The sequence below is a fragment of the Prosopis cineraria genome, unplaced genomic scaffold (genome assembly GCF_029017545.1).
Source record: "Prosopis cineraria cultivar Desert tree isolate PC_DT_omini unplaced genomic scaffold, ASM2901754v1 PC2004, whole genome shotgun sequence".
NCBI lineage: Eukaryota > Viridiplantae > Streptophyta > Magnoliopsida > Fabales > Fabaceae > Prosopis > Prosopis cineraria.
This window is the reverse complement of record NW_026557329.1, coordinates 2,833-17,922: the sequence shown is the minus strand read 5'-3', so window position 1 is coordinate 17,922 and position 15,090 is coordinate 2,833. Positions and strand designations below refer to the sequence as shown.

At 31.7% G+C, this 15,090-nt stretch overlaps 1 protein-coding gene and 1 non-coding gene across 2 annotated transcripts; one reads left to right on the top strand and one right to left on the bottom strand.

Annotated features, from left to right (window-relative positions):
- Positions 1 to 1,060: 1,060 nt before the first annotated feature.
- On the bottom strand, positions 1,061 to 2,857 carry LOC129301265 (uncharacterized). The gene is made up of 4 exons (XM_054939842.1): positions 2,797 to 2,857; positions 2,420 to 2,604; positions 1,596 to 2,105; positions 1,061 to 1,269 (listed from the first exon to the last, which is right to left on the bottom strand). Exons 1-4 carry the CDS (start codon positions 2,855 to 2,857, stop codon positions 1,264 to 1,266), a joined length of 762 nt encoding a protein of 253 aa, XP_054795817.1. The 3' UTR covers positions 1,061 to 1,263.
- A 10,213-nt stretch (positions 2,858 to 13,070) lies between these two features.
- LOC129301266 (small nucleolar RNA R71) lies at positions 13,071 to 13,177 on the top strand. Its single transcript, XR_008590938.1, has one exon. It is a non-coding gene; the product is annotated as a small nucleolar RNA R71 (small nucleolar RNA).
- Positions 13,178 to 15,090: the final 1,913 nt, after the last annotated feature.

Sequence of the window (15,090 nt, the reverse complement as noted above, 5' to 3'; positions counted from 1 at the left end):
TTATTCTGTCACCCTATTTTCTGCAAGAAATGTTCATTTAATCTTGGAGAATTGTCACTTTCAACTTGTAAAGCAGAATAACTCGTAAGAACAGCATCTTTGAGCATACTTGGACCAGATTATCTACTATATTTTCCAACAAAAAGAACACAGGTCTGCCACGTGAATTTTTTATTTTGAAAAGTTATAAAAAGTAAAAAATATTTAAAGAAAAATACAACTACAGGGATATTTTGATTGTGTTTTGTTTGTAGTCCCTATAGTTTTATTTCATTGTTCCTAGTCTCTTTATTAGTTTAATTCATCTACTAGGTTAGCCCCTAAAGTTTTAAAAGTACACACAAAGACTATGAGTTGGCGCTAATGAAGTTAGTTTCCTTATAACTTTGGTAACTCCTTTGTTGACATGGGAAACATATGTTGACCAGCTACAAGACTCATACTATGATGGGAAGGACTTGGCAAGGCTGTACGAGCTTAAAACAAAGGCTTGGACACTACAACAAGGTGAATGCAATATCACTGCAATCTAGTTCGATTTAAAGACCATTTGGCAAGAGCTGGATTTAACGATGGAAGTAAAATGGTCAATTAGCAATGATGCTACGAGTTATAAAGAGAAGATTGAGAATGCACGTGTGTTTCTATTTCTTGTTGGTAGGATTCTGAGCCGTACACCACTCCTATCAACCAGGCAAGTTTTTTCTGAGGTATGTTGTGAGTCTTGCAGATGCAAGGGAATAATTTTTGGAACTATTTCTACTCCATCTTCTTCTCTATATTCTACTGCACTTGTAAGCAAGGGTGGCGATACAACTCAAAAGATCCAGAAAGGGAAGGTTACTTGTGACCATTACAAAAGACTGGGCATAAATAGAAGTGGAAGTGGAGGTATGATTTAAAAGTATGTTTGATAGGTAGATGAAAATGGAATCAAAATTTCATTTAATGTATGTATTTATATTTTGAAAAGACCATACTATCCATGAAATTAAAAAAAAAATGATTAAGTTACAAATTTATCCTTAAAGTTTCCCCCTAAGTGCACCTTATATCTTCAAGTTTTTTGGTGCAACCTCGCCCCAACATTTTTCAATATGCTATAATGTCACCTTGGTCATTAGTTGACTGTTAACCTATTAAATTAAATTTAATTGTTAAGTTCCGTGTTGGACAGCCTTGTAGAAGTCCACGTCAAAAGTTGAATCAAACCAGAACAATTCCTTTTCATCTTCCTCCCCAGAAGCAAATAATCTAGTACAGTCAAACCTAGCAAATTAAAGACACAATGCAAGAACAATCAAAGCCAAATAAAATATTTGAACCCAAAAGACTTAATTAATGAACCCAGATATCAACATTAATCGTCCAAGAACCAAAAACGGTTCAGAAAAATCAAAGAACACGAGGCAAGAACAATCAAAGAACGATCATCAGTGTTGATCGAACCCAGAAATTATTGTCGATCAAACCAAGAACAATCAAAGAACGATTTCAAAATAAACAATTTCGAGACATTTTAGAACCCAGAAATTTTTGAAATGATCAAAGAAACCATAAAATTTCTAGAAATTTTTTATCTATCTTCGTCGTACCTTAGTTACCTCCTTTGATCTACATTTGATTCGACTCATCATTTCCTCTATCTCTATCACACCACTCAAGCTTAAGACACCTTTATCTTTCCTTCTCAGTCTTGAGTTGTTGTTGGCAAGGCGAGTCAAAGAGGGAGAAACATGGGTTAGAAATTCAGAGGGTTGCAAAAGTGAGAGATCTCGATTCAAGGCTTCGAATTTCTTCACCGTATAAGACCAAGAATCCCCACCCATAGATCTAGTCAAAGACGAGCAAACCCCGTTTGCAGTCTTCCACTTCAGAATCCCTTTAAACAGATCGAGAATGAGTCCCAGATCTAAGGAAGGAGAAGGCAAAGAATATGAGGAACGGGGAAGAGGAAAGAGAAGACGAACTCTTTCGTGGTCTCCCATGGCATCATCTATTGTCTCCCACACTATGGGTTCAAAGAGTAGAGGAAGTAGAAGTCGAAGAAGATGAGAAGGTGGTTGGCTCAATTGGAGAAGAGAGGAAGGAGAAGGCGGAGAAGACTAGGAAGAGGGAGAGAAGATGAGGAGTAGGAGCTGAATAGATTTTTTTTTTAATTTTTAATTTTAAAAATATTCTAGGTGGCTACCAACTCAGTAATTCAAGGTCAAACTCATGGCCAAAGTAGTCAAAGACTGACACAGTAGAGTGACATTGTATCAAAATAAAAAATGTTGGGAGTGAAATTGCGTTAAAAAAAAAAAAACTTGAGGATATGAGGTGCACTTAGATGGAAACTTTGAGGATAAATTTGTACCTTAATCAAAAAAAAAAAAGAAGAAGAAAAGAAAGTTTAGGTTTGTATTCTGATCTTCACTTGCAGGGCTTGCTTCAATGATGGATTTGATTTGACCTTGAGAGAATCGAATATGGTAAAGACATCATTGCCAAGAGCAAGTTTGGATTCTTGATCTTTATGTGCAAGTCCTACTAAGGATTGGATTGATTTGAGGGCTTGGAATTGGAGCTCTAGATCCGCATCCAAAGTGGTGCTTGATAGACCTTAGATTGAAGATGAAAAAGCTCTGTGAGACTCCAAAGAAAGTTTAAATAACAATTTGCCCTAAGTTGAAGCTTTTCCACTTCATCTCTATTCTTCTCCATTTCATACTTCATCATCTTGGCTTGCCCTCTTTGTTTTGGTCCAATTAAATGGAGTTATTCAACTTCAAGTGGTTACTCATCTTGGCTCACCCTCGCAGTAGCGGTCGCCGTTGCCACCAGTGGTTTGGATGCGGCCACCATTAATGAACATTGTTGGTGAAAAAGTTTAGGACGAACATGGAAGGAGGAAGGTGAGAGAGTTGAGGGTAAAAATAGAAAACGAGAAAAAAAAGTGAAGGGGGAAGTGATTTCTTTAGGTATAGAGTTGGAACTCATTTCCACCCTTGTTTATGGAACCCAATTCCATGAAGTGAGATCCTTTCTATCAAACACACTCTTTTTCATTCTACTTTCATTTCCACTTCTCCAAACCCAATTACACTCTACCAAATAGTTCATTAGACTTTTACTCATCCTTGAGTAAATCAAGAAATAAAATAGCCAGATTAGTCAATTATCCACTTATTATGCTTGCATGATGATTTCCTCATTTGTTGCTCAAGAATAACATTAAAGAGGAAGATGGTGGAGTATAGAAGAATTCTACTTAGTTCACAAATTAAGATTAAGCTTTCCAACAATTTTGAAATATGTGATAGAAAACAAAAATCTTGTCATTGCCAAGATAAAATGTAGGGTTAAAGTTTATTTTTACCTTTGATCATTTTTTAAGAAGCACTAGGCATCTTATACTGATAAATGGTGTAATTTAATATTCTCCTTGAACTATTTCTTCGAGGATAAAAAAACCTTTTTGTTAGTTGTCCATTAACTTTGCTATTTTCTACTAATGTGATATGTGTGTGAGGTCCACATACATTGACAAGTAGGACTTTGACCACGTCCTTTATGCTAATTTGCCCTTGAAATCTTTTTCTAGAAGTATTGGGCACTCAAAAGTTTTTTTCTAGAAGTATTGGGCACCTCTTGCTAAAATAAATTTAATAAATATTATTCAAATATTAAATATTTTAATAATTAATAATTTAAATATTATTATTGATAAATATTCATCCAAAATTTATAAGTTATTTTTTAGATATTAACAACTGAAATTTTTTTTCCAAAAATTTATAGCTAACTTGTAAATTTTTATATATCAATTATGTTTTTAATATTTATTAACTTTCTTAAATTTTTTAGGTCATTCTTTATAATTTTTTTGGTCCTTCTCTATAATTTTTAGAATTTTGATATTTTGCAACTTTGTATTAAAAACGAAAGGAATGAACCTCCAAATTATTAGAGGAATTTTTTCTCTCATCTCTCCATTATTGTTATGTAGCTCTTTTTGTAGCACATTAATAGGACATATATGCAATATCTTTCAAATAAGCATTTTTGTTGTATGTTGGTCCTGTTCTATCATTTTTTATTTTGCAACTAACACTACAGCATGCAAAGAATATTAAATTTGGGTGATGTAATATTTTGAAGGAAAACCATTAGTTGATAAAAAAAATTACATAAAAGGGCCTAAAAAATTTAAGGAACTTAATTAGTATTAAAAATATGATCAATATATAAAAAACCTATATTTTCATCAATTTCATTTGTTCTCATTTAGGTCTCTTAAAGTGAAAAAAAATTGATTTAAATTTTTGACTAACATTTCCATCCAAAAATTATTCTCAAACCTTATATATATATATTCGCCACTTCGATATTTATAGCTATAGTTGGAAATACGGGCGGGTCTGGCCCTTAAAGACATAGGCCCTTGAGCCTGATTCTTCAATTTTAACCCCTTTTTTAAGGTCTGGCCTTTGTATAAAGGGCTTAGGGCTAGGCCTGGAAGCCCTATTCTAAAAAATTAAAATAAAATTATTAATTAATTAAAATATTTTAAAATTAAAAAAACTTAAAATCATCAAAATATTTTAAAAATTAAACAACATATTTAGAAATCTAAACAACAGATATTCATCAACCAAAATCCAAATCATCCTCATCCTCATCCTCATCATCTACAAATAAAATATTAGATTCCTCGAATGTAAATGCACTTATTAAACATGGAGATGGATATTTAATGTCAATTATCTTTACAACTTCTTCTTCATCACCTACAATAAATATTAATTAAATTGTATTATTATCAATCAAATATATGTATGTATGCGTATATATATAAGATAAGCAGACTTGTCAGAGCTTGAAGGGCCGCCCGGGCCTGAGCCTTTTTTCACAGGGCTTATTAGGGCTAAACCCTCAAGCCCAGTTCCTTAAAAAAATAATTTTTAAAACTCAAATCTTTATTTAAATAGGGCCTCCAGGCCTGGCTCTTATTCCCGACTTTATTTATAATTAACCTAATTTCTTTTGCTGATGCATCACGTTTTATAATTGATTGTTGACTACTCAAAGTGCCTGTTTGGATATTGATGTATAATCAATTATTCGAACCAAAACTAGTATAATCAATTATTTGAACCAAAACTATGGTTTTGGTAAAACACACCCAAACACCTCCGAAGTCAACAACTTGTTATTATTATTTTGTTTTTAACTGGACAATCATTCCCATTCTTCCTACCATACATTTCAAGGGTCACATTAGAAGGTGCACATCTACATCCATTTTTAATTTTTTATTTCAAAAACTTTTATGTAAAGTATAACCCGTATATAATTTTGCAAAACACACACACACACACAATATTTTAAAAATATTGTTATATTTATAAGATTCATATTATTTTAGTATTTTGCATCATTAAAAATAATTTTACAACACATACACATGCACGCACAATATTTTAATTATAAAACTATACTATACTCGTATGCTATTGAAAATAAATCGTTTCATAATTTAAAAACAAATAGTATAAAATTTATTCATAACATTTTGGTTTTGCTAATTTATGCTCTTTTTTTGGATTGCTCACAGATATCTTCTCATTAAAAGCAATTTTGTTTGAGACAGGAACTAAATGTGGGTATCTCTCTCAACTAAGATTCCAATATTGGTTCATCACTTGTGAGGAGGGGCTCGCTCCTTTCATTAGACCCAACTTTTATTGGTTAATTTATGTTCTTTCATTAGAGGATATATCACATTTAGTAGTCAACCATTCATTTAACAAAAGTACTTCTCTAATATGAGGACACCTATACAAGAAAAAAAAAGAAAACGTCAAAATAGTTTAAAGTCCTATGCAAGAAAAAACGACGCAAGAAAAATCAAACACATCTTAAATTACTTTGCCAACATCGCCACTTCAAGTTATAGATTATTTAATGCTGCTTGCTAGAGTAACCCAAAATATATAAAAGATATTTTAAAATTTCACCTGCCTAGATAGTTGCTTAGAAGAACCCTGATCGCTCTCGCAAGTGTACAAAATCACAGTAATAAATTATCCAAAGTATTCCAGGTGTCGAACTCATAGGGAAGTTATACTTTTACTAATTTAAATAATTAATAGTTCAAGAAAAATAGATAAAATGGATAAATTTGATGAAAATATAAAGAATGAAAGTAAATCAAGAAAATAATGATGATAAAAATGCAATCACTTGAAGCGTTGGGTTTAGAATTCACCCTATAGGTTACTAGTTTCTGCCCTTTGAATTGACTCTGATCAATTATAGTGACAATTATTTCTAAAGTTTTCTAGTATTCTCCTAAATTATTAGTCCCTTTTTAATTAGTGTTGAATTCATTCCCATGATACCCAAGTAACTAATTAAATCATGAAGTTATATTTTAAGTCACCACAAATTTCGAGAACTATTCCTAGCCTAGTTATTTATGTTTAGTTCTTTATGTCTAGGTTCTCTCTTCACTTCCCAGTCCATCAAGATTACCCATAGATTTGATTAAATGGTGGCCAATCATTAAATCAATATGAAGAACAAGGAAAATAAATATAATTGAAAAAAAATTTATAAATATAAATGCAAAGAGTCAAAACAAAGGAAATAAAAAACTAACTCCCCAATTAGGCTATATCCTTTCTCCAATTGGGTAATTTAGAAACACATAATAAAATCAAATAAAATCATTCTAAAATCTCCAATCATGAAAAATGATCACAGAGAAAATTAAGGAGTAAAAAAGAAATAATTATAATTTATAAAACTCCTCAATAATTTTGGTTTCAGCCTTCAGAAAGCTTCTATGAGCTCCAAATATCTCAGAGAAAATTCTTGATGTACTCAGATAAATGATTGGATGCCTTCCCTCTTGATGGAGGGAGTATTTATAGTTAAAGTAGAAGATCCTTCTTCTTTCCTTGTCGATGCGAGACTTTAATATATATATATATATATATATATTCTCTTTTCCTTCTTTTCTTCTATTTGGTTTATTCTTTTTCTCTGCAAAATATAAAGATAAAAAGATATGAGTGGATTTTGTATTAAAATTTCTTTTTATCTTATAATTAAATGATGAGGGAAAATATATATAAATATCAATTAAATAGATATGGAATCTTAATAAATATAATCAAATTCAAACTAAAATCTATACCTATTTAATTATAAAATATGCACTTATCAAATTTACCCACACTTAGCTTGTTGCTTGTCCTCAAGCAAATACTTTTGCATTTAGCCTTATTCCTTAAATAAATATGTCAAATATAGAAACTTTACTCAAAGTACTAGTAAAACTTAATGTATAACCAACCTACAAAGCTTCAATATGAGAGAGAAAGCTAATAATTATACTAGTACCACCACAGGGAGTGAATTAAATTTTGATTGAGCACTTATCTATAAAATAAATTTGTTTAAACCCTTAGACCTTACTTGTTTCTTTTTTTGAGTTAGTGCAATGGGGTCACCATCCTTAACTATTCATAAATTGCCTTTCTTCTTAAATACTTCTTAAGTCATTTTGACGTGAACCCTCATATTGGTGATATAAGGGCTCGGTTACTTAGACTTCAGGAACTTTATTGGCACACTCTTGATACTTACTAAGCTGTTTGATGCGAAGGCCAACATTGGTGATGAAGGTCCCAGGTTACTAGGCCCAGTTGGCATCAGTGGAGTAGGTACTCAACAATTTTTTTCTCTCTCTCTTTTTTTTTATAGGATCATTCTCCTTTTTAACTACTTTGCAAGTTGTTAGTTTTTTAGGGATAGACATAAATAATTAGAACAGATAATCATGCATTGAGTATATTTTGATAAACTCCTATGGGGTATTGGTAGCTTTAAATTCTTTCTCAAATATATAGTTGCCCTCAGTAGTTATATAGCTAAATAAAATAGTACAAAAGAGCAAAAAGTTTCAAAAAAATTCAAAAATTTCAAAATTTTTAGAATTAAGGCCAATTATAGCATGCAAATTACTAAGAAAATTATAACAGTAAAAGAAAAAGAAAATTATCATGATATTCCCTCCCCCACACTTAAATTTCACATGGTCCTTAATGTTTGCAGAAAAGGAAAAAGATAAAAGAACTAAAACTCCTCTGATTTAATTTGTTTTGATATGACTTTGATGACCTTTAAGAAGCTCCCTTTTAAGTATTGTAATCCTGCAATTCATCTTAGAGGGAGTCTTAATGATCAAATAAAATTTTATAGGGATAACAGATGGTAAAAAAATTAAAACAAATTAAAATAACAAAAAAAGGAAATAAAAACAAAATTAGGTTGCCTCCCAACAAGTGCTACATTTAATGTCTATAGCTAGACACTACTGTAGTGATTTAGATTTCTTTGAGTAAGATAGACTGAGATGTGTCAATATGGACTCCCTCATAATATAACTTTAAGTGTTGTTCGTTGGCTACAAATGTTCTCCATCATCAGCTTGAATTTCAATAGCTCCATATGGTTTTACATTTACAACTTCAAAAGGACCAGACCACCTTGATGTTAGCTTACTTAGGAATAGCTTCAAGCGAGAGTTAAATAATAAAGCTTTATGTCCAATTTTAAACTCTCTTTTGAGAATTCTTTGGTCATGCCAAGCTTTAGTTCTTTCCTTGTATATACAAGCATTCTCAAAAGACTCTCGTCTAATCTCATCCAACTCATTGAGTTGAAGAAAATGCTTTTCACTTGTAGCTTTCAAATCATAATTTAAAGCACACACAGCCCAATATGTTTTATGCTAATCTCTATTGGAAGATGACAAGACTTACCATATATTAACCTGTAAGGGGACATACTTAAGGGTGTTTTATATGCAGTCCTATATGCCCAAAATGCATCATTCAATTTTAAAGACCAATCTTTTCTAGATGCACTTACAGTCTTTTCTAATATACCCTTTAACTCCCTATTCAAGACTTCAACTTGACTACTAGTTTATGGATGATAGGTAGTATTAGTTTAAGATGACACCCATATTTACTTAACAAGGACTTGAATTGATAGTTCCTAAAATGCACCCTATTATCACATATGATGGCCTTAGGAATGCCAAACCTAGAGAAAAATTTGTTTAACAAATTTGATCATACTAGAAGCTTTATTATTTGGTAGTGCCATAGCCTTTACCCATTTGGTAACATAATCAACAGCAACAAGTATATAGAGATTACCATATAAAGGAGGAGAAGGTCCCATGAAATCTAGTCCCCAAACATTAAAGGATTCAACTTCTAATATACTTTATTGGGGCATCTCATGTCTCTTACCAATAAAACCTGTTTGTTGGCATTTGTCACAAGTTGTCACAAAGCTTCTTGCATCCTTGAATAATGTTAGCCAATAAAATCCACTTTGAAGGACTTTGACTGCTATCTTATCGGGCCCATGGTGGCCTCTGTAAGGTGAGGAGTGGCATTCTTCAAGAATTGGGATCATCTCTTTAACTGGTACACACCTCCTTATGATCCCATCAGCACATCGTCTAAAAAGAAGTAGCTCATCCCAAAGGTAATGTCTTGCTTTTGCTAGGAACCTTTTCCGTTTATTGGAATTCATGGCATCAGGAACTATCCCTGCAACAATATAATTAACAAAATCTGTAAACCAAGGAGCAGGTAAGGATTTAACCACCCAAAGCTTTTCATCTGGGAATTCTTCCTTAATAGGAATTCCATTTTTTTTGCAAAAGTTTCAGTCGAGATAGATGATCTACAACTAGATTTTCTTCACCTTTTTTATCAATAATTGTGACATCAAATTCCTGTAAAAGAAGAACCTATCTAATTAACCTAGCTTTAGTATTTTTTTATTCATCAAATATTTCAAAGCTTGGTGGTCAGTATATAACGTTACTTTAAAACAAGAGAGATATGATCTAAATTTCTCAAATGTAAAGACTACAGCTAAAACTCCTTTTCGGTGGTAGCATAATTAAGTTGTGCTCCATCTAAGACCTTACTAGCATAATATATGACATATAAGTGTTTATCTTTTCTTTGTCCTAACATAGCCCCTATTGCAAAATCACTTGCATCATACATAACTTCAAAAGGAAGACTCCAATATGGGGAAACAACTATAGGAGCAGAAATTAATGCAGATTTTAATTTATTAAATGCATCTAAACAAGCTTGGTCAAATACAAAAGGTGTATCCTGCACAGGAGGTTAGCAAGAGGTTTAGTAATTTTAGAAAAGTCTTTAATAAATCTTTTATAAAAGCCTGCATGACTTAAAAAACTCCTTATACCTCTCACTGAGGTGGGTGGGAGCATATGCTCAATAATTTCAACTTTTGCCTTATCCACCTCATTTCCCCTTTCAGAAACTTTATGGCCTAAAACTATACCTTCACTTACTATGAAGTCACATTTTTTTCAATTAAAAACAAGGTTAGTTTCTTGACATCTCTGCAAAACCTTAGAAAGATTAGTTAAACATAAATTAAAAGTATTACCAAATATAGAGAAATCATCCATAAAAATTTCAATTATGTCCTCTACCATATCAGAGAAATATAACCATCATACATCTTTAAAAAGTAATAGGGCCATTACAAAGCCTAAAAGACATCCTATGATAAGCAAAAGTACCATAAGGGTAGGTAAAAGTTTATTTTTCTCGGTCCTCTGGTGCTATTGGTATTTGGAAATACCCAGAGTAACTATCTAGAAAACAATAAAAAGCGTGCCTGCTATTCTTTCTAACATAATATCCACAAATGGAAGAGGAAAGTGATCTTTGCGTGTTGTTTCATTTAATTTTCTATAATCTATACATACACGCCACCCAATAACTACTCTTGTGGGAATGAGCTCATCCTTATCATTTTTCACCACAGTTGTACCTCCTTTCTTATGAACTACTAGTATAGGACTTACCCAAGGGCTATCAGAGATAGGATAAATAATACCAAATTTAATCAATTTAAAAACTTCTACTTTAACTACCTCTTTTATATGGGGTTGAGTCTTCTTTATGGTTGCACCTTTAGCATGTAATTTTTCTCCATAAGAATTCTATGCATACAAATGGAGGGACTAATGCCCTTTATGTTAGTAATAGACCATCCAATAGCATGCTTGAATTCTCTTAGGACTCTCAATAGTTTTTTTCCTGTTTAAAGTTAACACAGAAGAAACTATGATAGGAAAAGCATTAGAATTACTTAAGAAAACATATTTTAAATGGGAGGGAAGAGGTTTTAATTCAACAAAGGGTGGTGAGTTTGGAGAGGTAAGGGTGATAAATTTCCTATTCCTAAATTGTTTCCTATAATATTTATTTTCAATTTCAAAAGCTTACAAACTCATATTGTTGATAAAAATCATGCTCATCTATTTCTTTTTCACTTAAGTTTAGTGCAATGTATGCCTGTAGGGGATCACTGTATGAGTACATGTTAAAATGTTCTTGGGCAAGGGTATCAATAATATCAATGCTAAAAATGGTTCATCAAAAGAGGGGAATTTAACAGCTTTAGCTACTTGAAACACTTTCTTTTCATTACCAACTTTGAAAATTAATTTTCCTACAAGTACATCAATTAAGGCTCCACCAGTTAACAAAAATGGTCTTTCTAAAATTAGAGACACATTCTAACTATCCTTAATGTCTAAAATAATAAAATCTGCAAGAATGTAAAATTTATCAACTTTCACTATTACATCCTCAACTACACCTCTTGGATATCTAACTGATCTATCTGCGAGTTGAAGAGTAACATTGATTAGCTTGATATCTGTCATCCCAAGTTTCCTGCATAAAGAATAAGTCATTAAATTAACACTAGCACCTAAATCACATAAATAATTTCAACAATATTTGAAACAATGTCACAAGGAATAGTGAAACTCCCTAGATCTTTCAATTTAGGTGGTAGTTTTTTTTGTAGAATTTCACTATACTCCTTTGTAAGTGCCACTGTGGCATATTCTTCCAACCTCCTCTTGTTTGAAACAAGATCCTTGATGTATTTGGTATAAGCAGGCATCTTTGCTAATGCCTCTATAAAAGGAATATGATTTGAATTTTTTTATCTTAAGGAATCTTTAGAAGCTTAAATCTGATTCTTTTTTTGAAAGGCACTCAAGGTATGAAATGGGGGTATATAAGGTTTGTTTTTAGAAGAAGAAGGGTCACTTTGAGTTGCAACATTAATTTTAGGCATCTCAATTACCTCATCTTCATCATTTTTCTATTGCTGACCCTTTTAGCCTCATTATCAACCTCTTGGAGTTCTTTATCATTCCGTAAGGTAACTGCCATGCTCCTTCCTTTAGATTAACTTCAGTATTACTAGGGAACTTATTTTGACTCTGCTCAATGAGTAAGTTAGCCAAGTTACTTATTTGGGTTTCTACATTTTTCATAGAATTACCTATTTGCGATTCCATATTCTTCACAGAAGCTTGTGTTGAGTGATTGCTTGTTTTAGTTAGTCAACCTCTCGATTCATACTCTTCATACTATTCACTTAATAATTTGCCATTTGAGCCAAAGCTTCCTCCAACTTTATTGTACGATCTTCAATTGTGTTTCTTTATTATTGAAAACCTGGTGGTGCTTGTGGCTTTTGAGTGGTATAATTTTTTCCAAGAGAAATTTGGATAATTTTTCCACCCTGGATTGTATTTGTTAGAGTAGGGATTTTTTTTAGGATTAATTCGATTGGTACCAATTCCCATATAGTTAGCCTCCTCCACGTAATCATTATCACAACCTGTGTGAAGAGAATTATTAGTAGAGAAAGGGAATTAATAGAATTAAATTTTTTAATAATAAATTTAATCTCTTGTTAAATCTCGTAGTTCATGCGAGACATCTGATACGGAAACTTCATTAATCATCACCCCTCCTTCCTCAAATCGCTTTCTGCCTTGAATTTACTGCTAGCATTTTATAATCTCTTCCCTTTCTTTAGCCTTCATATTACTTGGATCACCTTAAGCCACATTATCAACTTTTGATTGGCATTTAGCATTTAGCCCTTCATAAAAAAAATCCATCAAGAGTATGTGTGGAAATTAGTGATGGGGACATTGGCTTATGAGGAGATTATAACATTCCCAAGCCTCATGGAACAATTCACTATTTTGCTATGTGAAGAAGTGAATCTTATCCCTTAATTCTGAAGTCTCCTGAGGAGAATAATATTTCAATATAAATTGCTCATGCATCTCCATCCAACAGCTTATGGAAGCTTCTAGTAATTGTAAAAGCCATTGATGAGCCTCTCCTTTTAAATAGTACGAAAAGCAACGCAACTTTAAACCATCATCTGATAGATTATTAGCAGTAGTGTATCAATTATCGCATAAAATTCTCGTATAAAATCCAAGACATCTTCAGTTCGGTGCTCGTTGAAATTAGGTAGCACATTTAAGTGAAATATTCTTAAATTCATAATTACGCACTCTCGTACTCAATTGGATACATGACGGATTAGATGTGATGAATGGGTATTGAATATCTCTAAATGTAATGGATGGTTCTAGAATAGTTTCATCACCCATCTTTCTTCTCTTTGAGATCTATTTTTCCTACAAACTGTTTAATTTCTAGATTAATAGGAATCAAATTTAAATCACCAGGAACTTCTCAGTTGCATAAAAAAATAAAAGGAAAAAAAATTAAATTTGAAATTAAAATGACTAAAAATAAATTTTAGTAATTTGTGACTTCCCTAACAACGGCACCAAAAACTTGATCCCTCTCACAAGATTACAAGATCATAGTAATAAATTACCCAGAGTCTTCTAGGTATCGAACCCATAGGAAAGTTACACTTTTACTATTTAAATAATAATAGTTCAAAAAAATAGATAAAATGGATAAAATTTGATGAAAATATAAGAAATAAAAGTAATCAAGAAAATAATGATGATAAAAATGCAATCACTTGAAGCGTTGGGGTTTAGAATTCAACCTATAAGTTACTAGTTTCTACCCTTTGAATTGACTTTGATCAATATAGTGATAACTTTTCTAAAGTGTCCTAGTATTCTTCCGAATTATTAGTCCCTTTTTAATTAGTGTTGAATTTCATTCCCACGATACTTAAGAAACTAATTAAACCGTGAAGCTGAAGCTATAGTTTAAATCATCACAAATTTCTAGAACAATTTCTAGCCTATTTATTTATGTTTAGTTCTCTATATCTAGGTTCTCTCTTCACTTCCTAATCCATTAAGATTACCTATAGATTTGATTAAATGGTGGGCCAGTCATTTAATCAATATAACGAACAAGAGAAATAAATATAATTGGGAAAAATAAAAAAATTCATAAATATAAATGCAAAGAGTCAAAACAAAGGAAATAAAAAACTAGCTCCCCAATTAAGCTACATCCTTACTCCAATTGGGTAAATTTAGAAACATATAATAAAATCAAATAAAATCGTTCTAAAATCCAATCATAAAAAATGATCACAAAGAACATTAAGGAATAGAAAAGAAATAATTATAATTTGTGAAACTCCTCATGATCTCGCTTTCAGCCTTCAGAATGATTCTATAAGCTCCAAATATCTCAAAGAGAATTCTTGAGTACTCAGATAAATGATTGGGTGCCTTCCCTCTTGAGGGAGGGAGTATTTATAGTTAAAGTAGAGGCTCCTTCTTCTTTTCCTTGTCGATGCGGGACTTTAATATATATAGATATATATTTTCTTTTCTTTCTTTCCTTTATTTGGTTTATTTTTTTTCTCGCAAACATATAAAGATAAACGGATTATGAGTGGATTTTGTATTAAAATTTCTTTTTATCTTATAATTAAATGATGAGGGAAAATATATATAAATATCAATTAAAGAGATATGGAATCTTAATAAATAAATCAAATTCAAACTAAAATCTATACCTATTTAATTATAAAATATGCGTTATCAAACCATACTACCAATTATTCACATCAAAATCCCTATAAATTGCTCCCTAAGGGTTCCCATTTTCTCATCTCTCATTTCATCATCATCAAACACATCACACAAAAACACTTTCATTTTCTTTCTTACTTATTTTTGATCATTCATGCCTTTAC